Source organism: Sander lucioperca, chromosome 16 (assembly GCF_008315115.2).
Source record: "Sander lucioperca isolate FBNREF2018 chromosome 16, SLUC_FBN_1.2, whole genome shotgun sequence".
NCBI classification, from domain to species: Eukaryota; Metazoa; Chordata; class Actinopteri; order Perciformes; family Percidae; genus Sander; species Sander lucioperca.
In genome coordinates this window covers 13,563,646-13,589,621 of record NC_050188.1, presented here as the reverse complement: position 1 = coordinate 13,589,621, position 25,976 = coordinate 13,563,646, and the positions used below count along the sequence as shown (strand labels likewise).

The 25,976-nt window shown below is 42.5% G+C and overlaps 1 protein-coding gene across 2 annotated transcripts; it reads left to right on the top strand.

The window, feature by feature from the left end:
* Positions 1 to 12,632: 12,632 nt before the first annotated feature.
* On the top strand, positions 12,633 to 24,814 carry efna1a (ephrin-A1a). Of its 2 annotated transcripts, none has more exons than XM_031296050.2 (5): positions 12,633 to 12,963; positions 23,047 to 23,342; positions 23,883 to 23,948; positions 24,048 to 24,143; positions 24,273 to 24,814. In XM_031296050.2, the coding sequence occupies exons 1-5, from the start codon at positions 12,866 to 12,868 to the stop codon at positions 24,386 to 24,388; spliced, it is 672 nt and encodes a 223-aa protein (XP_031151910.1). In that variant the 5' UTR covers positions 12,633 to 12,865; the 3' UTR covers positions 24,389 to 24,814. The 2 variants fall into 2 exon arrangements, with proteins under 2 accessions (XP_031151910.1, XP_031151909.1); XM_031296049.2 differs by having other exon boundaries at positions 24,270 to 24,814.
* Positions 24,815 to 25,976: the final 1,162 nt, after the last annotated feature.

Here is a 25,976-nt window from a genome sequence, read left to right as displayed (position 1 = left end):
GCAGCAGCCAATAGTATTTCCTCACAATATGAATGGGCTGGGTAGTGCTGTATCTACAGGAGTTTTTTTTAGCAGGAATCATTTGAATGAAAAAAAAAGAGTTTCAGTGAGTTTACATCTTTTTGGCCAAGAGTTAGATGAGAAGATTGATACTACTCTCGTGTCTATACATAAATATGAAGCTACAGACAGCAGTCGGTTAGCTTAGCTTAGCACAAAGACTGGAAATAGGGGGGAGACGGCTAGCATGGCTCTGTCCACAGGTATTACAATGTTTTTGTACTGAATAAACAAACTAAAATATGAACATGTTAGTGAGCTTTAGAGGTGCTGGTAGGCTGATTTTGTTACATTCGGACTGAGCCAGGCTAGCTCTTTTCCCTTTGTTTCCAGTCTTTATGCTAAGCTAAGCTAAGCTAACAGGTTGCTGTCAGCTGTTAGCTTCATATTTTCAGACTTCACTTTGCAGCAGTTCAGGTTGTTTTCAGATGTCCTACCTCATTAATCAGTGACTTTAACCACTGAGGAAAGCCTTCCTTCCTGTGGGATAGTATTCACTTGCTTAAACACATTTGTGAGTTTATTGGCTCGGAGTGTGTGTTATTACCACAATGTTCTTCTTCTCCATGGTTTCTGAAAAAGCAGCCCGGCGTGCTAGTCACTGCTGAGATGAGTCAGCCCATCAGAGAAAACCCATATCACCACCAGCCATGTGTCATTATGTATTCCCTGAACTTCCTTTCATAGTTCTGTGGTCGTCCTTCATTGTGTTTCCAGATTTTGAAAGACATTCAACACATCTGTGATTTTCATCCTTCATTAGGCAAAGCAAATAATCTAAAGGTAGAGCATCAGGGCTAAACCACAAAGACATGGCTTCACTTGTTTGGTTTGATTTGATGCAAGATTGAATTTCTTGCCAGCAGTAAACAAGCTGGAGGGCACACTTGACATCAGGGGAAAAAAAAACCTTGGTTGTCATGACAAGTCATGGAGATGGGCTTGATGGCATTGTTTTGCACAAAGCGTGGGGCATCATCAGTCAAATGTTGGGAAGGTTTTTTTGTTTTGGTTCTGCACGATGATTGCTCTTTTGCCATGATGCCAAAATCAGTCAGGGGGTGCAGTGGGTAAGATCATACTGGCTCTCTGTTAGTCATTTAAGCAACATTGTACATTTAATAGGGCTGACATACACCCTAATTGTTGCTGAGGACACTTTGTTTCCATGTGGGACATCATTCTCTTCATGTAGATGTGACCACATCATTTTGCTGTCTGTGAAAGTATCCCCATACAAAACTCATTATTTTAGTTCCCAAGGTCATTTCATTCTTCAATTAAGAAATAAAGACATTTTTGGCAAGCCCTGAACCACGCTTGGATGAGAATAAATCATTCTGACAGTTAGGAATCTTTTAGTGGCTTTCATGCAGCTTTGAGCCAAATGTCCAGGATAATTATATTTGATCCAAGGATCTCCTCGTCACAGGTTTCTCTGCTTTAAAAAAACAAACATAGTGAATAGAGCTAGATGAAAGATTGTTATCACCAAGCTGAATGTGCTCAGGTGTGTTTGTTCTTCATGCAAAGGTGCTGCAGGCCATTTACACAGCCATCAAACATGCACAAATGCAGACAAAGCAACATTTAATCACACGAGATGCACACATGTTCATACACATGCCTGTACGCACTAGCACTTTGTCTACATTACATAGAGGCACATGATTTATTATCAACGCTCATGATTATATCAACAAATATACTTTTCGGTTTGAAATCCTTTTTGCCGCAAACTGTTTAGCTGGTTGAATTTCTACCCCGTCACAAAAACAAAGATAATTATTCTTGGCAAAGGAACAAAACTCCCCTCATTTTTCCACAAAACACATATCAATGCATCATGTCCAAACTGTGCTTAAAGCTCATGCCAGTTGCTTGTGTCTGGTTTAGTCCTGCTGTTGGCTACAGTCACACCCAACACTTTCACAAAATTGACAGATGAATTGAACCGTTTATTTTGGAACTCTCATTTCCATCCATTTTACTTCCGCTGCCTCCCTGCCACCGGCAGTGCTGAGTCCTTTCAATTTGATTAGTATATTCTCTGTCATGTCAATAAAGTTTTTAAAGAAAAAATCACATCCCCTCATGCCTGGGGGATCCTCTGTGCCAAAAACAACAAAATATTCTAAGAAAAAGTCTTTTAATTTATGCTTCATCCATAAATATGTACTGAATTTTCGTTGGGTTATTGTTGATCTAAAAGCATACTGACCTGTTTTCCAAAAAGACTGAACTCTCCACTGATATTCCAGTTTGTGTTTGGTCTCCTAGTGACATCCCCATGTCTTTGTGTTATTTTGTCCTGACCAATGACTGTATTTACTTAAGTTGTTTTTTCTGTGTTTTGTGGTCTTTTGTGTTTGGTATTACATAGTGAGTGTTTTGTTTGACGATTTGTAATGTGGTCAGCACTCACACGAGAGACATGTCCAGTGGAGGGTGGTTGGATGATTATTGCGAGCGTGTGAACTGAGCTGTACAACTGAATAAAAATATCTGCATTTTTGGGTTTAGGTTTGTCCAAAATGTATGCATCTCTACATTTCTAAATGTGTGTGTCTCTGCAGTTCTAGGAAAGTCTTCTCCTTCTTTCTTTCTCTTAACTTTCCATCTGCATGTGTTTGTATGTTTGCATTGGGAGAAACCTGGGAATGGCCAGCGTCTGGACAAACCAGGCAGACAGACGGATGAACATGCCAAAATGTGACCAAGAGAGAGGAAGGCGATGTTAAAAACAAGGGAGGACAAGAGGAGGAAAAGGCAGAGAGAACTTGGACGGTGGAGAAAGTGGAGAGAGATGGGGCCCCTGACCTGACCACACCGACACACTCGGGTCTCTCTCTCCTTGCCAGCTGTGCATTGTGGTCGATTTGTAGAGGACACACATGCACACACATATACTTATCTACGCATGCTGAGGATGAGGACATACTTGGCCTGTATGCATGTGTGTGTTTGAGTGTGTGTTTGGATGTGACAGCCTATCCATGCGTGCTAAAGAGAGTGTGGATGCTACCAAAAATCCTACCGTCTGTGTTTGTTTTCCTTCCAGCCTTTGTGCCTTTGTGCTCATGTCCCTGAACCTGTATGCACATCTGTGTGTGTATACGTATATTTACACGTCTGCTGGAGTGTGCTGGTGCTCATTTCCATCTGTTTTTCTTGCTCGGCAGCCATGAGCGGGCAGGATATTGGTGTGTAGAGTGTCCCCATGTACCACTCCATCATCTCAGCCTCTTCGCTGTGTCTCCACATGTGTGTCACGTCTGCGAACCATTAGCAATGTCGAGCACAAACGGAGTAATTAGGAATAAGTGCTCAAAGGTGCAACAGTTAGACCCCGCAAACCCCCCAAAGATACCTTCCCACAATGCTTTGCCGCATTCTCAGGCCACCGTTCCCACCACTGGAGTCTGACTGTTACCCAATGCTCTCGTCTCTGCAAATAGAAATGGTGCTACTAACAGGCTATGTGGGCACCCTGTGTTTCCAGAGTGGGCCCCAGGGAGTGCTGACTGGCCCTCGAAGGGGTTATTTTTACTGTGTGTGGAGTTCTGTTGGACTGGCAGCAGAGATGTGCAGGAAATGCAGCATGGTCAAAGAGTCAAGAAGGGGAAAGTTCCCTCTTAACACAGCAGTTTGTCATGTGTGTGTTTCATTCTGAGTGTAGTGCACATGATTGTGTTTATGTGTATCTATGGGTGTGTATGTGTACATTACACTGTAACCAAATGCGGGTGGGCTTTTACAGTATGTGCGCGCTGTGTTTAGGCAAGGAGAACTGCCGGTGTGTTTGTTTGTACGAGTGTTGTGTGTGTTTGTCTCCCCCATTTCTAGGAAACAGGCTTTCCTTAGCAAAGCCGACAAATCTGCTGTAACCTCTGTAACCCCCACCCACCACAACCATCACCACCACCTCCACCCTTCCCTTCCTGGAGACAAGCTGGAAATCGATACTCAGCAATCTGAAGAAGTGAGCGTGCCAGCATCCGTAAGCTGAGGTTTTGGGCACGGAACATCAGTCAGTTACATATGCGCATTGGAGCATCCAAACAAATACACGTAAACACACACGCATGCACGCGCACACACTGCGCACACATGTTAATGTTTGTGTGGACAAGGGGACTTCCCACACAAGCTCATGACATCTTAATTCAGCATCACCGAGTGCAAAGTGGTACACAGCGGAGAGAATAACAGAATGGAAAAACTGTATTGCTCCAGCTGAGGTCAGTTTTGGAGACGAAACCCCTAGATAAGTGAGCAAAGTAAAAACCTGAACTATGTGCCTTAATCGCTGTCCTTACTCTGCCCTCCAACGATACGTGCTTCTGCTCGAGTCAAACAAAGGACGAAAAGGGAAATCAGCACAAACATATTTGCATATGCTCACAGTTTACTCTTGAGCGAATGCAAATGTTGTGTGGGAAATGGATCTAAACAATTGTAGGCGTAGTCTAATTAAGATAACGCTTTTTCCATTGGTTCTGAACAGTTGCACATATAAACAAATGTGCCTGCTATGCATAGATTTTATGGATAAACACACCTACTCATACACACAATCTCACATACACACAAACGTAAACACACTGAGGCCACCATAAATTACAGTCGTCCCATCTGGGAGCATTAAGAAGCTGTTAATGAATAGGGTGCTGGAGCAGCAGCCACAAGTGGAGCAAGGCAGCTGGAGGAGGGAGGCATGGTGGAGGCAGGGAGGATGGGGGGCTGGGTAGCATCTGGGCAACAGATATGTGTGTAGTCATGTAAAAAAGGTTGCGGTAACAGTGCACGTCTTGGGGGAGGAGAGGAATCAAAAGATGTGTTTTGAAGCCAGTGCTCTCTGTGACCTGCCGGGTAGAAAATGTGCTCTGTGAGTGTAACAAATGCAAATAATAACTATAATCACAATAATGTTTCTTCATAAAAAATAAATTCTGTGGAAGGTCAAACATGAGTGCTCACATTTTAAGCTCAAACCTTTAACATTGTATTAATAAGATCGGAAATTCAGATAAACTCAGTAACCCTGCACACTCCCCATACTGCTGAATGGGCTCACACAGAAGTGGGGCTGCAGGGAAAGGGCAGCTCAGCTCCAGACTAATGGCTTCACCTTATCTATGCGAGGTGTCGGAGGAGGTGTGGCAACAGAAGGGCCAGTTATCTTAAGTGACCTTTTAATACCCTTGGCCCGTTCACAATACCTCCACTGGCGGGCATTCAAAGTGGACACATTGGCAATATACGGAGCAGAAGTGTGCCTCAGAAGAAGACAAAAGACACCACCTGTATGCTAATGCATTGTGAGGCTTTCAGAGAGAGGCCAGTGCTGCAGAAGCAGAAGGATGAAGTGTGCCGCTCCTTTGGAGAAGGCCCGGGGCTGTAAAATGAAAGCAGAGGCCAAGAAATTGATTTTGGACCCTCTTTTTTTGAACAAGTAGAAAGGGAAGAAACAAGAAAAATCTGAAGTGTGCCACTTTGTGAGGGAGAGGGTGCTGTAAAATTGATTTTCTCCTTCTTTAAGGTTGCAAAGGAGAGAGACAATAAGAGCAATGTGGATGAGTAACTACAGGGTGGTGCTGAAGAGAGAAGAAAGGGCATGGGCAGTAAAATTCATTTCCAATCTTTGTGTTAAGTAATGAGAAAGAGAGAGAGTGGTGGAGTGTGCCACTTTAGATGGGAGGCAGGGGGTGTCTGAGGAGACAGATAGGACCAAAGGCTGTAAAATTCATTTTCCCTTCCTCTCTTTAAGTAATGGGAAAGCAGAAGTCGCTGAGGGTGAGTGTGTCATTAAGCAGAGGGAGTTAAAACGGGGTAATAAAATTCATTTCCTCTCTTCTTATTCTGTATTTTCTTAAGAAAGAGAGAGGTTTGACTAGCAGAGTGTGCCGTGGCAGAGGGACAGCTGTTCATATGGAAAAAAGGAAGCGAGGTCAGAAGCTGTAAAAGTCTTTCACTTGTTTCCTCAAGTAATAAGTAGCAGCATGTGCCTGTTTGAATGGAGGGTGGAGTAATTGCTATTAAGCAGATTTTTTAGCACGGCACACAGGGACACAGCAGCAGAGACAGTTCCTCCCTTTAGAGCCCTAGACCACATATGCACACTCTTTGCTCATTCATAAACACACGTATGTAAACACATCTTCAGCATACACACAAGCTCACCATTTGTGTCAGTTGGATTTACCACTATCTCTGGGCTCCTCCAGCAGCAGCTTTTTTATTCACACTATCTTGTTTCAGCTGAAAAGCCCCGAGCCATCTATTTACCACACTGTCTCTCAGTGTGTATACATCCAGACCTTGTCACTGCATAGTTTTTCACACCATCTATTGCTATGTGTCTGCAAACCATCTTCAATTATACAACGCTCTATCAAAACATGATTTTTTTCCCCCGCTTTCACACTATCAGCAAAACAAGTTGCAAAAGGAAACATCAGAAAGTTGCATGAATACTATTTCCCATCTGTCAGCAGGAATCAGCAGCAATGCCACTGCAGCCGTAGAGCGAACGTGTCTGTAAAGTATAACCTCTTGTTAGCAATGGTGTCACTTGCTGTTGCTGTCAGTGTGACAGTCACTACGGCACAAATTCTGGGCATGCCAACTGCCTATGTCTCCTCTCTCTCTCGGCGCCCAGGGCCTATCATTGCTGAAAAGATCTGGGCACTTTGGACAGATCGCTGCTCTTTGGGGGAAGGCAGAGCATGTCACTTTCAATTCAACATATTTCAGGGGGTAATGATCAAACGTGGACGGCTTGGGCTTCTTCAAAATTGACAGCGTGGGTACATGCTGTTCTCTCTCAAATCTGGTTATGTTGACTCCTCTCTGGGATCAGGTGCATCTAGCCTACTCTTCCAAAAAAAAACAAGGCTCTGCAAACCTTGTCATTGCTATTAAGCTTCCTTTCTGCCTTTATTCTCTGGAGAAAGGTGCTCAGCTGGCCCCTGTGAGATTGTTAGAGCTTACTGTATAAGTGTAATGTGGTGCTGGGTTGTTTACCAAGCGATATGATTTTGGTTTCCCTTTTCACTTCACAGTCTTGTATTTGCTGTAATGATGTAATTGTGCTTTGGCGTGTCGTTGTAATTTAGCTGGGCAGGTTATTCACGCTGAGCCTCCTATACACTGCCAGGCTGTTGTGTTGTTGTGTCAAGGAATAGCAGGGGATGGTAAACAGAGCCTCTGGGTGGTCCCCTTTCTCTGGACTCAGACTCCCTGGACACACCGTAAAGTCTATTGACAGGAGAAGAGCTCTTTTCTTTTCAACACAACCTGCGTAGCTGCTCTTCTCTCCTTTCTGTTCTGTCGCTTGTTTGTGGCTGCCGGAGTCTATGGAACTGCTCTCATACATATTGAAGGGGCTTTTGAGAAATCTACCAGTGTGCGGCTATTTAATCCAGCCTACCCTCCTCTCCCTATTTACATTTGAGTGTCAATCTCCCTCTCTTTCTCTCTGCGTCTGTCTGTATCTCTCTTAAAAGTACTTTTGCATTCCACTATTCAATTTCTGTTTTTCTCTCTCTCTTCCACCTGCCCACTTCGATGCAAGCCCCCGTCACCCCTCCCTTTCTCACACCACTTAGCTACAAATTTCTTTCTGCTTCAAATTTTTTTGCCTTTAGTTTTTTAGATCAAAACTCTTGAGTGAGCATCTCTCAAAGCCTGCCTACCTTAACTCATACTCCTCTCCATCTTTTTCCCTCTAAATCTCTCTCCCCACTCACATTTCAATAAATCTCTGTTTCTCACTGTCTTCTTAAATTGTTTTCTTGAAAACTATATCTTTTATGCTTTCAAACACTTTCTTTCTTATCTTTGCTATTTTCTCCTTCTCCTTCTCCTTCTGCTCAAAATGTCCTGTGGTAAATACAATAATAATCTATTTCCGCTTTATTAAATCATACTCATACGTCTCCTCACTTCCTCTTTATTATCTTGTTCCATCTTTCCAGCCTCACTCTTGCATGCTGCCTCCCTATCTTTGTATTTGTAAGTTATTCCTCATCTGAACATCTTATTAAATCTTGTGCCTCTCCTCTATCCCTCTGTCCTTTTTTGTTTCCTGTCTATTTCTATCTTTCTCACTGTCCTCGCCGGCACCCTCCTATTCATTTGGCATCCATCCCTGCTTCCGCTTCTTCTCTGCACTCACTTTCGCCTCAAATATATTTACGTTTACACACTAAGTCTCTTTTCACCTTTATTTTAAACCTTCCTCCTTCTTATTTCCTCCTCGTTATTACACTTCCTGTCGAATTCTATCTCACATGTAGAATCGTTGGTGTTTTTGCACTGCTCAAAGCTGGATGAACGGGATGGATGAGGCCTCCATTTGCTGCTACTATCCAGCCTTTCCAAATGACTCTGCATTTCCCAAGAGAAGGCACTGCATTGTTCATTTGTTTGTCTGTGAGTCACCTGCAATATCTCAGACACCACTTACTCGTTTTGACAGTCTAAGGGAAATGATGCATCGCACCTCTAAAATTTTAATTTGCCCGAGGGAGGGAGCCATAATTACAGGTCAGTAAAGGTAACATGTTTGCTAATTACTGGCCCAAAGGTTTCTCTGCATCATTTATAGGTGAAAACATGTTTATTGTTGCCTCATGGTATATCCCTCCTTTGCATATTGTCCTTCTTAAGTGCATCTTTTTTAAGCTTGTCACTCTCATCTCACACGCCTCCTTAATTTTTCTTTCATTCTTGGTCTTACACTCTCGTTATCTAACATTGTGTTTGCATTTCTCCTCAATCCTCCTCCTCCTCATCCGCCTCCTTCTCAGCTGCTCTTTGTCTCTCAGTTTGGCTTGTACGGTGGGTATGCAGGCGTACATTTTTGTGCGTCTGTGTGTGTGGGTGTGGGTGTGTGTGTGTGTATGTGTGTGTATGTGTGTGCCTTCCTAAATGTCTAAGCACGGCGACTGCCTGGCTGTCAGCAAGGCCACTCGCTACGATGTCATCTTAATAGTCTTTCCTGAACTCCAATCTCTCAGCTGACACAGTGATCATTGGATACGGCTATGCATAATCAACCACCTCTTTGTTTACCTCTGATAATTAACTACAGTTAATTAAGAGCTGGCACTTATCACTTTATCTCTTTGCTGTAACGCACGGGTTACTTACTGATTACCTTTGTTTTGCTTTAAAATTGCTCCACCTAATCATTAACTTTGCTTCTATTGCCTCGGGAAAGTCAAAGGAAAATCAACAATCGTGCCAGAGCAGACAAAAACAAGACCATGAACAAACTTGTTTTTTATAGGCAAACTATTGGTAGGATGGTTAAGCTACCTTTACTGCATCTCTATTTCATAAGAGGAGGTAGATCTGTACAATGCTAATTACAGGACACGCTTTATTTCCATTGTTTGCAAAGAAAGAGCTCATAGGTTTAGGAACAACTCCTGCAGAGGAGCTGCATTGACTAACAATGGAGGCTGATGCGACACACACTGACTGGACCGAGCGCTGCTGGGCTGCTGCACAGTTTACGCCAACACAGTTCTCTTATTTAAATAGATTGTGGTGTTGTTTGGGGATGGGAAGATGATGATAGTCTATCATTAAAGCTAACATCACAGCGAAGGCACCACCAAACACTTCTCTCTCCTTTAATGGCCATGCTGTAGAGCAAGAAGGAAGAATGTGGCAACAAGCTTCAACACAAGAAGGCGACTCACTGCACATTAATGTTTGATAACATATTAAACAATTTGAATCATGCAGCAGGTTATAAGAACTGTCCCTCGTGTAGGTGGTTCTCATACAGAGGCATATATTCTTTATAATTTTCAGAGATTTTGGAGTGAAAAAGTTATCGAGTTTTGATTTCTCTTTTCAGGATCACAGAAAGTGCAACTCTATGACATCATCTAATTACTCTGGTTGAAATGGTCGACAAAAACAAATTATGGACAGTCAAGTTCCCATGCCTACATGAAAAGGTTTTCCCTATCATTTTCCTATATCTTATTTTCATGCCGCAGAACAGGCTCAGTGCAAATTCTGTCAGGATTTGAGGTGGATAGGGGTGTGTTTATGTGTGTATATGCGACTGCGTTTGTGTCTATGTGAACGTGCAAGCCTGCAGAGATCCATGCATGTGTGTTTGTGTGTGTCTGTCTGCTGTAGAAAATACATATATCAGGGCTGAGCTGCAGCCTTTCGTTCCACTTCATCTTTCTATTTACTCATTCAGTATTTCAGGTTTTAAATTAAAGGTCTACTCATTTGGCTCCTGATAGAGTTTTGACATAAATGTCTGTGGCGTGGCGAAAGCTTTTCCACAACAATTTTCGATTGCAATGCAAATGACAATTATGTTGGCAGTCTCTCTAACCCTTTTATCTTCCCACCGAGCCAGAAAAAACAATTGGACTCTAAAAAATTGATCCACTGGGATGAGCACTCTTCATGAATACAAAACACATTATTTAGGACGACCTGCTTGACACTGAATAGCACACAATTACCATATATATGTGCCTTTCTGCGTTTGTAAATCTGAAATGGTTTGTCAGTTTGGATTGAATTTTTAAATGACAATTGCCTGAACTTTGAATACTCAGAACCAGTGAACATAGAATATATTGCCTGTAATATACAGAGAGAACTCCACTTGAGTTTTTTGCTACATAATGTAAATACTGAAAATAAAGGCATTATGTAAAACGCTTGACGAAATAGTGTGGGTGTCTCATAGAGGTGATTATTCAAAGACAAGGACAACACAGCACAGAGTCGGACAGGAGATGAAAATAGATATTAGTAGTTGCTTAGTCTGGTTGGAGCACCAGATGAGTGGGATGTAATTGCACTGTGACAATTAAACTGTCAGATAAACTGTTGATTTGCAATCAGCAGTCTACCTGACAGTTTAATCATCTTGCGAAAACGTTGGGCCTTCTGTGACAGCCGCAACCTTCTAACATTTCATGCACTGTCTCCTGTGGCCAGCCCAGTCTAGATGAGATCACCTAAAGCAAAAACATCAAATCTTAAAGGCTCCATCTCAGGGCTGCACATAGCCTCATATAATGTAAGAATACCTGATTTATTTCATTCTTTTTTTATGTGCAATGGGATACCTTACAGATTAAATGTCACATTATGGCTATCCCGCTCTCTTTGCATTCCTTCACTGCTTTCTTAAATATGGACCAAATCCCTGCAGAGTTTCACATCCCTAAATATTTTGTATATATATATTTGTCCTAAAATGGAGTCAATCCTCCAAACTATGTGCAGTTAGCTGTTTGAATGTATTACAGTATCCAGAATGGTTTCCCCTTTTTTTACTTATTTTTCTTTACTTTTTGTTGATATCTTTTAAGCTGTTGTGCTGCAAAGCAGGCATAGCAAATAAAGTGCCATGTCAAGCAGAAGCAGGCTTGAAACCCCCCCTCTGGCAATATGGCTCACTAGGCTGAACAAGCAGCTTGCAGTCCAGATTATCCTTGTCAATAGAACAGAAAATGAGAATCGGGATTTACAATGTATCTAACAGCATGGAGGTTAAATGCTTCCAGTTGACGGTACAGTCTTGACTATCTACATTTGCCATTTTATAAATGATTTCAAAGGCTCAAAATGCCATCATATTCAAAGTTAAGGGGGATTTTACTTCCATGCTGATATTACAAATGAACACATAGTGAAAAAGAGTCATAGAAAACCTATAGATAAGATAGATAAAAAGAAATAACTGCGCAAACACACCAGATACGGTACTCAGCAAGGCTGGTGCACTTCAGTGAATGCACCACCCTTGCATTCAACATTGGAATGAATAGCTGGAACAACTGTACAAGGAAATGCAATAGCCTTGCAACAAATACAATAAAATAATGTTTTGCAGCTTTTAATGTTCAGGATTAATTTACAATGTGCAGAGAGCTGCTTAAATAACTTAAATTTTTTAGGCTGTATTTTGTGTTTTTAAGTGTTCATGTTTTTGTCTCTCCTGTAGGAGAGAATTTATGTTTCATAAGTGCAATGAAAATGTTTAATTAACATGCCAATAACGTAAAAATATATATATCATATGAATAAATGATGAGTGATTTCCTGTTTTACAACACTTTTTTATATGCAACATAATAAAGGCAGTGACTCATTGTGGTTTATACCTGTAGCTATTCTCAGAGCATGATCTGATCAACTTTCTAGAGCTGGTATAATCCTTGAGGAAAGAATTTAAAAGTATAGGGTACTAAAGAATTGTAGGTATACTATAAAATCTGCACAGTGACATTTTATTACATTAAAAAAACACCATGAAGTATGATACGGTAACTGTAAGCACACATTCAACTGTCCAAAGAAATCCAGAAAAATATTTCTAAATGTTATGTTGCAGGGCAATTTCAACATACTGTACATGCTGGGCTTGTAATAATGTGTACAACACGTAAACATACATACAGTATACAGTGAAACCTGCGGAGCTCGCGTCTCTCGGACAGCCCTCTGATTGGTCCCTCCGGTAGAAAAGGCGGGGCTCGTGGCTGTGTGCGTTTCACAAAACCAGCCACCACGCAACTCGAGCGTTCATTCACTACGGATTTGTCGAGTTGCCCATACCTCTCTACGGTTTTTATTCCTGTACGAATCTATTTGCTTTTTTCTTGTATACCTACTGCATGCGTAAAGTGTTTTTAATCACGCAGTCTCCAGGTGCGCGGACAAGTTCTTCTCGGTGAACTTTTTGGTGTTTTTTTTTCTCAACCTACCTGAGTTGTTTCCTCTCTGCACGCCTCCACTCCTCTCCACCATGGATTTGGTTTGGATTGTGGGCTTCGTTGTGAGCGTCTGCGCCTGGTTTGCTTCAGCGGAGCGACACAGCGTCTACTGGAACAGCACGAATTCAAAGTAAGTATCTCATTTAATTAGTGTTTTCCCGTGTTAATTTAGGGCTCTTGAACCCACCCTTGCACTCACTTCTTTATTTATCAATGCACAAAGTTGCATAGTGTTGTTTTAAATATACAAGGACTTGTAACCTAATTCTCAGTGCCGATTAGATCATTATGATCCATACTCAGATGCATTTGAATACTTGCAACTCATGCATATTCAGCGAGCTTGTTGTGATGAATTTGTGATGGAAGCAACTGGCTGCTGTTGTCATGATAATGCAAGACAGTTGGGAGTCTCTCCCCCTCCCTCCCTCCATTTCTGGGCTCGAACCTGTTATTATCTGGCAGTTTACCTGTAATACTTTGTCGAACCTGTTCAGATTTAATCACAATGTTTCACAATATCTGTGTATGCAGCAGGATTAGTTACACCAGGTAATGTCATCTATTTATCTTTGTGAACTGACAGTGAGCTAATAGCACATACTTTTCAGGCGATAGCTCCTTTAAAGGAGGTTTCATGGACAGAGAAATGCAAGAATGTTGTTTTTTTTTCTTCTATATTTCAGGACATGATTGAGTATGACCTTTGGATACTACTAAAATACATCTTATTTGGACTCTTTATGCACACATATGTGTCTTTTCTGCATTGTCTTCTGAGTTTATTTATTGCAGGAGTGCAGCAATAATTTAGCAGTGCAGCACTCAGTTTAAATACACTGTTAAAAGTCAGTGAATTTGTGTTATATTGGTTCTGTTGCGTCTTCATTCAAAGGCCAGAAATCTTATAGGGGATGATTTTTCCCTTAAGAGTTATATATTTTTTGTGTTGGTTTTACAGGTAGGACTCACAGCACAACGTGTTGAAATATCAGTTGCAATATCCTCCCCATCTGACAGAGTCCTAACCTTTGTGTGGAGTGCAGCAGATCCTAAATCAAGAGATATCACATGGGGTTTGCGTGGCTGTCAGGGAGACATAGGGGTGTTCATATTTCAGGTGGTGAGACGAGTAATAATGGTGTATGACAGAGACAGAAGAGGTAACTTGAGGCCTGCCCAGTAGGTCACGCTGTGGGAGAGAGATGGATTGCTCAGGGAGAAGAAATTGGAGCTGAAATTGTTGGGGCGAGGGGCCATTCGGAATAAGTGGGGGTCAATTAGAATTATGTTTGATGATGGCTGGGGTGAAATGGCTCAGGGGTACCAGGAGGGTTAGGTTTATACACCACAAATGAACTTCTATATGCACCCACACACAACCCACCCATTTGCTCAATCGGACGGGCAAGCACAAACCAAACTCCTGGCAGACAATCACTCAATCACAAACTAGGACACTCAATCACACCAACTGACTAAATCTAAATCAATCAGTGTTGGGCTCACACGCTCTCTCTGCTGTACAAACAGATGCTTTGTCTTGGTTGCAAACACCCAGATATTCAAATATTCTCCCACAAGCTTAAATACAACCACTGTAACCCTGTGGTTAAAGCTACAGCATTTACTGCTATAGAAAGGTCACAATTACAGCGACAAAACCTTTCACTGAAAATAAGAAATAAAGTCCCAGATGGAAAGGCGTTTTGTATTCCAGCCGTGGAACGACCATGATCATTCCTGTATATATAGGCTACTGGTAATCCTCCCTTTTGCACTTGCTATTTTTTTTCCGGATGACTGTGCTAAATCTCTCTATTTGGCTACTTTTAATCCTGTATTCGCAGAAAAAGCACAGAGTCTCTGAGATGTTTTCATTTGGTACTTTTCATCATTCCTGGTAATCTGCTCTCCCCTCTGACCCGTTACTTGATCCAGTGTGTTGACGTCCATCTTTTCTCTCCTGAGATGTGTTTTCCCTCTGTGTGTTGTTCCATCCCGTTGGTCAGAAAGCTGGCGTTAATCAAATTAATCTCAGATTGATCACGTTGATCCATGTGGTGCAGGCTCATTTCCTATTTTGTGTGTATGTGTGTGTGTATGTATATATGTGTGTGTGTGTGTGTGTATATATATATATATATATATATATATATATATATATATATATATATATATATATATATATATATATATATATATATATATATATAATAAATATATTATATTTGTATTATATTTGTAACCTTTTGTGTCTAATTAGCAACAGCTTAATTACCAGCACCGGTTTCTTTCCCAGAAAGAGGCTCCCCAGTATGCCCAGTCCGTTCGGGTCCCTGCATGCAAGTATGTGTACGTGTCTTTTGTGAAGGGAGTGTCTGTGCAGAAGCCCGCGTATGTGTGTGAGCACTCACAACATCACCAGATTCGAGTGACTCACACACTCTCTTACACATTAACCCCAGTCATACACACACACACACACACACGTCACATAGTTGTGAGTGATGCTAACATCATCCCAGGAGCCCTCTGGACTCTACAGCTCCGATGTGAGGCAATAATCTGCTCATTCACTGCTTCTTCCTCCCTTTTCCCTGCTGACAGAGCATGAGTAGACCACCAACCTCCTTCTCTGCTTTGTACCTGTCTCCCCCTCTCTCCAGCACCTCCCTCCCCCTCTTCTTGGCCAAGTTCCCTTTTCAACTTCTGTTCTATGGTCTCCAGTTTTGCGAGTCTGTTAACCATTTCATGGCTGTCTCATGAGAGAAGTTTGAGCCACTGTTTATTTTAACTATCATCCCCATCATCACCTTTTCAGTTTTTGGTAACCCATTTTTAAGATAATCTGTTCTAACTATGAAGTCTTGGTTTTTGCTATGCCTTTTTTAATCAGCTTTTTGATTTTGTTAAAACGCTTCCAGATCATTTCATCTTACCATTGCTGGTGCAGTGGTTTAATTCATTCAATTGAATATGCTTTTGTGCTGTGTTGACTCAAATGAGGGAGGTATTTAAGGCATGTTTCACCCACATGAAGTTTTTTTTGTGGTATTTACCACTAAAAATATGGTTGTTTTGTGATGCTTCCCATACAAATTGTGATGTGTTTTGTGATGCTTCCCATACAAATTGGGGAATAGTCTTCACGGTGAGCCACAGAAAGAGAATAGTAACTGGTGTGACCGATTGGGGGTCAGAGTTCGCTATGTGATGAAGTGGCACAGCCTCTATCAATCTGTCAGTCATTCTGTCACGGCGGTGGTCCCTGAATACTGGCTGCCACTCAGGCCAGCCCCTCTTCACACGGCCGTGGCTCTGCCTCTGGGAAACTCTCATTCTTCCCCCTCCTGTCTTTTCGGTCCCCTTTACTCCTTCACCAGCTTTTATCTCAACTTTACAAGCTGTCCCTTTTCAGTCTATTATTTCCTTACCTCCAACTCTGGCTCACGGAGCAGGGGGGAAGGAGGGAAGCATGCTAAGAGGTGTGGAATTTTTATATCGTTCTTGGCACCCATGGCGATCCGTCACAAGGCACTTTGCCCTTTCCTTCATGCTTTTTTTTTTTTTTTTCCCTCCCTCAGCTTTTTCTTAAAGCTTCCTTATTCTATCTCCCCATGAAAAGCCACTCTAGTCTTCCCAGCAAACCTGTTTCTTTTTTTCCCTCTTGTCTGTGTGTGCTTCTCCCCTCTTCTTGAGTGTCTTGCTGAAGCAGTGGAAGTGGTAGAGCCAGTCTGAGAACTCAAACCATGTAAGGACAGTACTTAAATGAAGAAAAAAAAACAAAGGTATACATGTAGGAGTGGGTTAACATGTCTGTTTGCCTTCCGTGCATGTGAGTGTGCACGTTTGAGAGATGAAGAGTAAGATTGGGTAGTCAGTGGGTGTGATTATGTGACCACAACAGATATGGGATTGCTGCGATTTCCAATTAATCTGAACCGAAGCTACTTTCCTTTTTAAAAACTGCATGTTTCCAGCCTATGCTCTAACCCCCTCCACCACCACATCTATTCTTCAGTAAAGTTCTAAATCTATCTAAAAAAATCAGTCTTTTTCTTGCATTGTCTGCCCCCTCCCACCACCCTTAATCTGTCTTTATAATCTGTCTGGTGAAATCAATCTGGGGAAAAAACTCTGAGATGGTCAAATGGATGGTAATCGCCTCTTATAGGTTCAATGTGCATTGAACCTATAACCTATGAACGCGTTTCCTATCTTATACAGTCTGTAATTGTCTGTAAGAAGACTTTACCTTAGTGACCAAATTGACAACGGTTCCAAAAACTGATTGTTCGATATTCCCACTTTTGTCAGTGTCAAGGGCAGGAGGGTTTGTTTTATTGACTGCACTAGATAAAGAATCAGGCCAAATGTTTTAACTTAACTGTCGGCATTACCAAAGTCTGCACACTGTCTGCTGTGTATTTCCCTATGAAGTGCTGCACTTCCTGGCTACGTCTTTTCCCGGGAAAACAGCGTATCCTGTCTGCACAATAAACAATACAGTTCTCACACCAACACACGCAAGACTGTAAAAGTCTGGACTCTGGAGTTGATTGAATTTCCCAGGCTTGTATGAGAAACAAATTTGTTCAAACTCTGAGAATAGGTATATTATTTGTTGAGGGATTTTTAATAGTGATTGATTTTATGAGGGATGTGCTCAGCTGTCGAGCTTTGAGGATGATTTGGGATCCGCCTCCCTGCCTGCGCTGCTGTCAAATCTCTGTGTCTCTATTTGGGGTTCTCCTCTGATCAGTGTCACCCCCGCCAGTGTTTCTCTGCCCCCTGCCCATCCTCATGTCCCTACCTTATCTTCGCAGCAGACTTCCTCTCTCCTTTCCACTTTGCTCCTCCTTTCTGCACTGCTTCACAACTCTATAACCCCACACAAAAATGAAAGAGGAAGACAAACTCCATTAGTACACAGATTTATGATTAATAAGTGGAGCCTGCACTATCATTCTCATAGTATGTGAGGCAGAGATAGTGTGTGTGTGTGTGTGTGTGTGTGTGTCCTCATAAACTTGTTTGTCAAATCTTGGTTACATTCAACAGCGTTGTATCTGTTTGAATGAGATAGCAAGAGTTAGATATTATCTCTGAAAATGAACCATTGTGTTTGTTTTGTTGTGTAAATAAGGGTCATTGTGTAACTTTTGTTTTTCTCTTTCCTTTTTTCTCCTGTTTGTTAGATGTCTAGGCTAGTGTGTAAACATATCCCCACAGCAAATACTGCCACCCCCTAGAGGTCAGTTGTGTTATTGCCATTATTACTATTAGATATCTGTAAAGAAGAACTACTAAAAAAAAATCAATTTATTAACTGTGGCCTGTACTCACATATTGTTTCCCCATGGAATTCATTAAGCCACAAGCTCAGACTGTGTTTGCAGAAAAAAAGAAACATGAGCATGAAAGATTCGCCTTGTGGAAATCAATCCAGCAAAATCGATTTTCTTGTACAGATATTTGCCCCCTGAGAAATGTGATGTCAGTGGTGACCTTTGTGTTCTGGTCCTTCTTTTTAAGATACAAATGGCTCAGGGGACAGCTTGAGACAGTTGGAAAGAGCATATATATTCATCTAAGCCTTCTTATTGCAGTGGAATCAGCCAATTATTTCTCTGCTGGACTTAAAGCTTTGTCACTTTGCTGGGTGGCAGAAGGAGCTATGCAAGTTCAGCCAGGAATGCCGGCAGAATGACCAATGTTCCGGACAGACAAAGGTTGAATGACAGACGGGAGAAATCTGATTGAGATGGATGACAAAAAGTCAAACGGTGCAAAGAATGAAAGCTGAAATATTATGTTAAAAAGGAGGAGCAAAATGAGTTGGACCATATTTGTTTCTATGACAACCCCAGCATACCCACGCTACATTGTGCTCTGCAGAACGGTAGGTCAGAAAGTTGCATATTTGGAATACCACCAGAAACTGTTTAGTGATTGGTTTTGCAAGTCTGGGGTGGGGGAGGGACAGAGTTGACATGAGGATCTGGTTTGCTTATTGAGTGATGAAAGACGGACAGAGAGTGGGAGGGGACGGGTGACATTGATGGATGAATAGATAGACAGATCAAACAAAAAGAGTTTGAGCAAGAACATTAAACAGTCTGGCTTAACTAAACTCATGATGCATCTCTAAAAGGCTTCACCTCCATCTGATGTGCCACCTCCCTTGTGGAGTCGTGTAGAAAGGCTCCCTTGTGTTACTCTTTTAACACCTCTCACTTTCCCCTCTGCAACCATGGACACACTTTTACATACACATTCATATGTCTCTTTTTGAACTCCCAAAACTCCAGTGTAAAGAAGTAATACCCCTTCTCTGTGTGAGAACAATAGGGATGGAAAAAATACTCCACCCTGCCTATCTCACCCTCACTCTGTCCCCAGCCCTTCAGCCCCTGCTCTGGGCCTCCCTGTCCACTTTAAGCCCCTGTATTAAGCAGGGTCTGGTGCTGATGAATGGACCAGAGCTGAGCCTCTGCTCCACCCAATAATCCAGGCTTGGACGAGCCGATTAGGCGGTCCCCACATTCCGGTTCACTCATCTGTGACGCAGGCCAGTCACCTTTTACTTCGCATTAATGGCGTGTGTAAAATCCAGGAGGAAAATAATCGTGGTTATATGGTTTGGGTGACAGCACAGGTTAAGTAGACTAGAGCTCCTGTTTTTAGATGTAGTGGTGGATATATGCGGTTTGTCCTTTGCCTTTTATGGGCCTTAAAATAGTTGTGAATCGATCTTTTAAAGAGAGCGGTTCCCGTCATTGCACCTGTCTATAGAATTTGAAATGCACAAGGCCCCTTCTTGCTGACTGTTCATGTATAAAATTCTCTGGTGCTGACTTGGCGATTGTCCGACCTTTGATCCACATTGCGGCCTCTTCGCACCAGAGGTCCAGCATTCCACAGGGCGATAGAGTGCAGAGATGAGAGGGTGATGGATGGATGAAAGGAGGGGCTAGAGGTGGAGAAGAAAGCAAAATGCTGGCCAGAGAGATTAAAGAAGAGAGATTAGACTCCTGCTCCTGAAGAGGCTCCAGTAAATCAGGAATTCCTACGTAGGAAGGGAGGAAGAGTGGCCCGGAACAGCCTGTAGTCTAATTTTCACCAGACTGTGCGTTCACATACACACATTACTGACATTTATTATCCACCTTATCATGACTGAAACACACTCCCAGATTCTTCAGAGCTCTACAGACGCAACACGCACATACTCCAACACAGTCACACATTTAAACGTCTCCGGCTAAGACAGACACACAAGCACATAATCCCTGCTGCATATCTGCCATACCTCAACAAATCATCCTTAAGTAGAGAATACAACCCCTCCATGCTGTTACATCTGCTGAAATTTCAAGCATCACTGTCATTTAAAGAGGGCATCCTGGGATAAACAATGGGAATAAATCAGACGTCCTGTTGGCAGAGAGATGGATACAGTCTGGTGGTGTAACAGGGCAGATGATTTTGTTTGCTAAAGTGAAGGTGGCATGATTTGACTTTGTCAGCTAAACCTTTTCACACAAATGCCTAAGCTCTCTTTGAAGTGTGTTACTCCAATCAGTTAATTAAGCAGATGATGTGGAACGTTTCAATGCATAGGCGTTAGAGGGGAACAAAAGGCAGCAGGATAATCAAAACTATTTGCCATTAATAAAAGGGGCTTGACCAGCCTCCCCGGGTGTATTCAGCCACTGTTCTCTCTGCTAAGTGATGTATTCCATCAGCATAGCCATGTTGTGAATAGAGACACTGTATGAAACGGTGGCATTGATAAAGCAACTGTAGCACTTTCATAGATACTTTTACTGAGAGAAACTTCAAAAGCCAATTCCAACTCAAGCCCTTTGACCCCGCCCACGCCTATTCATGCCCTCTGCCTCCCCCGAAAAAGGGGCTGGGAAGTGGGGAGCAGGAGTGCATAATTACCCCCTCCAGGGCAACTTTAATACCCTTTTTTGTGTTTTAATTGCACCCCCCCTTCAACCCCCCTTTGAACACATTGGGAGCATACCACAACCAGTTTGTAATCCGGGCTTGGAGGGAGGGATTGGTATAGGGAGTTTGTTTGTGTGTGTTTTCAGTGTTTGCAGGGGGGTGATAACTCTGACAACAGTGTTTGTTCAATAGTGTTATCGATTCGACTGGAATTGAAAGTGGCAGGGGGAAAAAACACTTTTGCTCCAATCTGGTAAACAGAGCGTGGCAGGCAAACTGCAGATAAGCACTAAGCTGTCTGGAACATGGCAAAATGATAATTATTGCCCCTACCCCCAAAAGTTGGCTGGGGCCCACTATTATCAGCCCAGTTAGATGGAAGTTTCATCACTATACTGAAAAGGTGGTTGTTTTCTAATAGGCCCGTGCTGCTGTTGTAATGGCGTTGCTGGCTAATCTGGTCATCAGTATTGAGGGAATGCAGTCAGGCGGAGAGGGAAAAGGGATGGGGGGAGCAGGAGTCAGGGCCCGGTGTTTGGAGCCACAGCGTCTGTCCTTTTTACCAGGGGGTACCAGGGAGACCCCTGGCCAAAAACAACAACAACAGCAGCTAACCAACAACAGGGGCCTGTGCACTTTGATCGTTAGTCACACATATGGACCTTGTCACACAAACTCCCCAAATGCTGCTTGTTACATTCAGGGGGTTTTATGAGAAAAACTCTAGAAGAAACATCTACTCCTGTGTTGAGGTTTTTTTTTTCCTGTGAAATTTGACATTACTCCGATTGGCACCCTGCAGGCTTTTGGGAACTCATAACTCTTTGAGATCTATAGATCTGATTAAATAGCAGTCCGTAACTCACACTGGCTGCCTGACTCTTTTTTTGGGGTTGTTGAAAACCTGATGAACCATTCATGTATTCATTGCAAAAGCAACAAAACCCTATATTAGACACACATTCTTCTTGTGTGTTGTGAAAATATTGAAGTCTGTCAAATTTCATCCATTCTCGGAGAACCCCTGGTGATCCAGAACAGTAGTAGATGGTAAACTGATAGGCATTTCTTTGGGGGGAGGGGCGGGGTGTATGGGTGCAAATAGTGGGTAGCTATGCTTTAGGTTGTTGAGAGATGGGAATTACTGGGAAGTGTGTGTGAGTTTGTGTGTGTTGCTAGTGGCCAGCTACTGCTCTAGGCTGGTGATAGATGGCTTTGGCTGAGAAGAGAGCATTAGCTGTGAGCCGCCCTTGGAGCAGTCACTCAGTCAGGGGGAAGGGAACAAAGCTGAAATACCTTTTTAGTGACAATTCCCTGGAGATAAATTCATAATATCTCTGAAAGAAATTCCAGGAGGGGGAAGGAATCATGGACAGTTGAGATAAAGCTCATTTAAACATATATTATACATTTGAAGCATGCTGAAATAAGATTTCTGCGAGTGCTTCTTTGACCTACGTCCAAGGGGAGAGTTTACTGAAGACCATCATAAAGAGGGTGGAGGAGGGAAGGGAGAGATGCAGGGAGGAATGGAGGGGAGGCAGACAGTCTGACTGTGTCTCTCTATTTGTAATGAGAGGGAGTGTGGTGGGAGACGGTTACAGGCCGTCAGCAGACTCATTTTGAATGTGTCCGCCTGTCTCTCTGACCCTAATGAATGGCTTAAAACATGTGACTTTTTACTCTTATCCCGATCTTTAGTATACTTTGGTGTGTGTCTGCTTCTGTTAAAGTGAATCTGTAATCATGCATTCTGCCTCTTTATCTGTGGGTGTTGGTGTGTAGCTTTGCAGATGTCGATACTCATCTCCTGTCTTGACGGGCTGACTGCTAATGTTTCTCTGTAAACATCATTTAACTCCTGTGGGACGTAGGATCAATGTGCACTCGTTACTAACTCAACATGGCAGCAAGTAGCAGCAGCAGCAGCAGCTACACTGGCCTCACGTTCATCCATATTTATGCACATGTTCTCTGCAGATCATTCTTCCCCTTAGTGCTTTTTCCCCTCTTCATTCCACTCCAACACACACATGTATCCTCACTCACAAACTCTTTCTCCTGCTCTCTATCTCTCATTCCCAGGCCTCTCATTCTTTCCTCTGATTTCCCTGTTGTACGCTGGCGTGTAGCCGATCAATATATAATCACAGGTTTTGAGGCTTATATTTATTACTGCTCCGATGCTATAACCACGGCTATCAGTCTCCTGCCACTTGCATAACCGTCCCCTTCTGCCTCCTCCCTGTAGGTTTCTCTGGGACGACTACACCGTGGAGGTGAAACTCAATGACTACCTGGACATCGTTTGCCCCCATTACCCTCAGGGTGAGGTGCCATTGCTGGATGCTGAGCGATACGTGCTCTACATGGTGGAGCATGAGGACTATGAATCCTGCAAGCCCCAATCATACGACCAAATGCGCTGGGAGTGTGGCCATCCGTTTGCTCCTCACGCCCCTGAGAAGTTCTCGGAAAAGTTCCAGCGTTTTACTCCATTTACTCTGGGAAAGGAGTTCCGCCAAGGAGAAAGCTACTATTATATCTGTAAGTGTCAATATAGCCAAAATTATTAGAATTAATCTTGAGGGGGACTCGAATGTGTGTACCAAATTTAATGGCAACCCATCCGATACATAGGATTCGTCATATGGGAACAATATCATGGCAGTCTTAGAATTGAGATATTTCAGTCTGGTGTTAGACTGACCGACTGAAGGAATTGAGGGCAAAGTTCTGCATTTTTGCTATGTTTTTCTACTAACTGTGATATGCTGGACCTAAGCCTAACATGGACATTTAACTGGGGTGTCAGCTGAGTTTGCCAGGTTTATTCAACACTTACCCTGCTAGAATGTAACCACAAAGAGCAAGCAGTGTTGTCACACTGACCATAGCTGTAATTAGATAAACTGCAGGACAAGACACACTTCGCCTGGTCACAGATGGCTTCCTAAGCTTTGTACATGCTCCTGTCTGTTGCCAAGTGTTTGTGTGTGGGCGCATGCATGAAGGTGAATTAAGGAGCCAGTGGAGTATAAGTGCATTAGTTAGGATGTTAACGCCTGTGTGGTTTCTGCCCGGCAGCCAAACCTTTGCACCACCATGGACAGGAGTGCCTCAGGCTCAGGGTGGACGTCGTAGCTGCTGATGGTGAGTTTAAACTCCTTTCTGGCTGTAAGGAGAGCAGTTCTGATAGTTGTAAGGCTATACCCAAGCAGAGTAATTGAAGGCATTCTTCTTTTCCTTCAGGCTCTCAAGAAGCCAGAGTGGCTAAAGGAGGCACAGGTGAGGCTGAAGTTGAAGCTGGGGGTGGGGTTCACAACCCGTCCAACAGACTGCCTGCAGGTATGTTAACCAACCATGCGTCCTTTCTAATTATCCCTGACCATAAAACAATCAAGGCACATTCAGGATTACTTTGGGGTGTCAATATGTGGTGCTAATGTGTATTCTTTATCTCCCATCTTCAAGCAGATGACCCAGTGGTAATTCTGCCAGATGTCCAGAAGAGTGTACGGTCAAACTCTGAAGTGACATCCCTCTCAATCCTCTCATTGCTAGTCCCATCATTACTGCTATTGTTGCACTGAGAGTACATGAAAGGACTGCTGTTGGCAGACTTTTTTTTTTTTTTCAGGGACTACAATGAAGACAGTCCGTGGGGATGAAACCACTGACTCAAAAAGACAGTTATCCATGCCCAGTGCTGGCCACAGGGAGAGACTTTTGAAGCTTGTAAAGTACAGATGGACTCTCTTGCACTACATGTGCTGAGTAACTCCTGAGCATTTGAGACAAAGTATGTGTGCTTAGTCTTATTTTCCAAAAGGTGACAGTATTTTTCTTTTCATGGAAAGACCCAAGTTCTCCTTGATTTGTATTTTTTTAGGGCTCTGTCAAAAAAAAACAAAAAAAACATGAACCTCTTTTGGATGACAACCCTATAGAAGAAAATATGAAGAAGTTGAAGAGGAACCTAAAGCGGCCGAAGAACAATCAAGAGCAAAGGCACCAACTCTGTTTGAATTACATAAATTTAGATGGGATGAATCCACATTCAATGGAAAAATACCTTACCTTACCTTTTGAGCCAAAGATCAGTCATCTCTCCAACTTGTACACTATTCCACCCTTGAGTATCGTGTACTTTTTGTTGTATTGTTATCGTAATGGTATTGAGTGGCTGATGTCCCAAGTGATTACTTTCTCTAAATGTAGCATTGGCAGACACAGGGGCTCTTCTCGTGACTACCATTCCTTTGCGAACTCGACCATGTGCTTATATACTGTAGCACTAATACTGCACAGTACAGATACACCAAGATACACTCCACAACACTGTTACACACACACACACACACACATACACACACACACTGACATCATAAGACATGAAAACACACCACATTGAACTGTGTTATGTGTACATTCTGTGAAGATAATTTATAACATTTGCAGCTGAGATGTTTTACTGTATATACCATGTGCTCACGAAAAAAACATGTTTACTGTTGGCAATGGGGAGAGCTTTTTTCTCTCTCCCTCTCCCCCTCCTGGTAGAGTGTGAAAGGAAAAATGTGTGAGTTGTAGCGAGAGTAAGAAAAGGGAGCAATTGATTGAAAAGAGTGATAAGACAAAATGTTTTTCTGCCAAAAGCAAACACTGAGATGTTGTGTGTATCGCAGAGAGGCTGGACTTCTCTGTTTGTTGAATCTTGCCGCTGTATTGGTTAAACTGTCTGACATGAAGTGCTGGTATCTTTCATTACAACAGGAACCAACCTTGTGTATCATGGTGCTTTCCTTCATAAGTTCAACACCCAGCATATACTTCTAAACACAAAGTGAAATTATTTACACTTTCAGAATAATGATCACAGTTTTGGATGATTTGAAAATGTTATAGTTCACAACAGACTAGACACGGCATCACCCCGAGTTGCCAAGCACATCTTCACCTGACAGCCTGGCTGGCTTGATCAACAAAGCACAACAGTGTATGACTACCATTGAAGTCAGTCTTTTTTTATCTGAATTCTTATTACCTAATTCTTTTGTACATGTGTAAGTAGGAAAATTGTATAATATGTATATATTTATATATATATATATATAGAATATTATATAAAAAGACCTGTTTGATAAATATGCTAAATGTGAAAATTTCATGTGAAATAAA

Excerpts from the sequence above, each read along its gene's own strand:
- efna1a (XM_031296049.2), top strand. The coding sequence starts at position 12,866 with ATGGATTTGGTTTGGATTGTGGGCTTCGTTGTGAGCGTCTGCGCCTGG. Across the intron at positions 12,964-23,046 it reads TGGAACAGCACGAATTCAAA|GTTTCTCTGGGACGACTACA; the intron begins GTAAGTATCTCA and ends TCCTCCCTGTAG. Across the intron at positions 23,343-23,882 it reads AGAAAGCTACTATTATATCT|CCAAACCTTTGCACCACCAT; the intron begins GTAAGTGTCAAT and ends TCTGCCCGGCAG.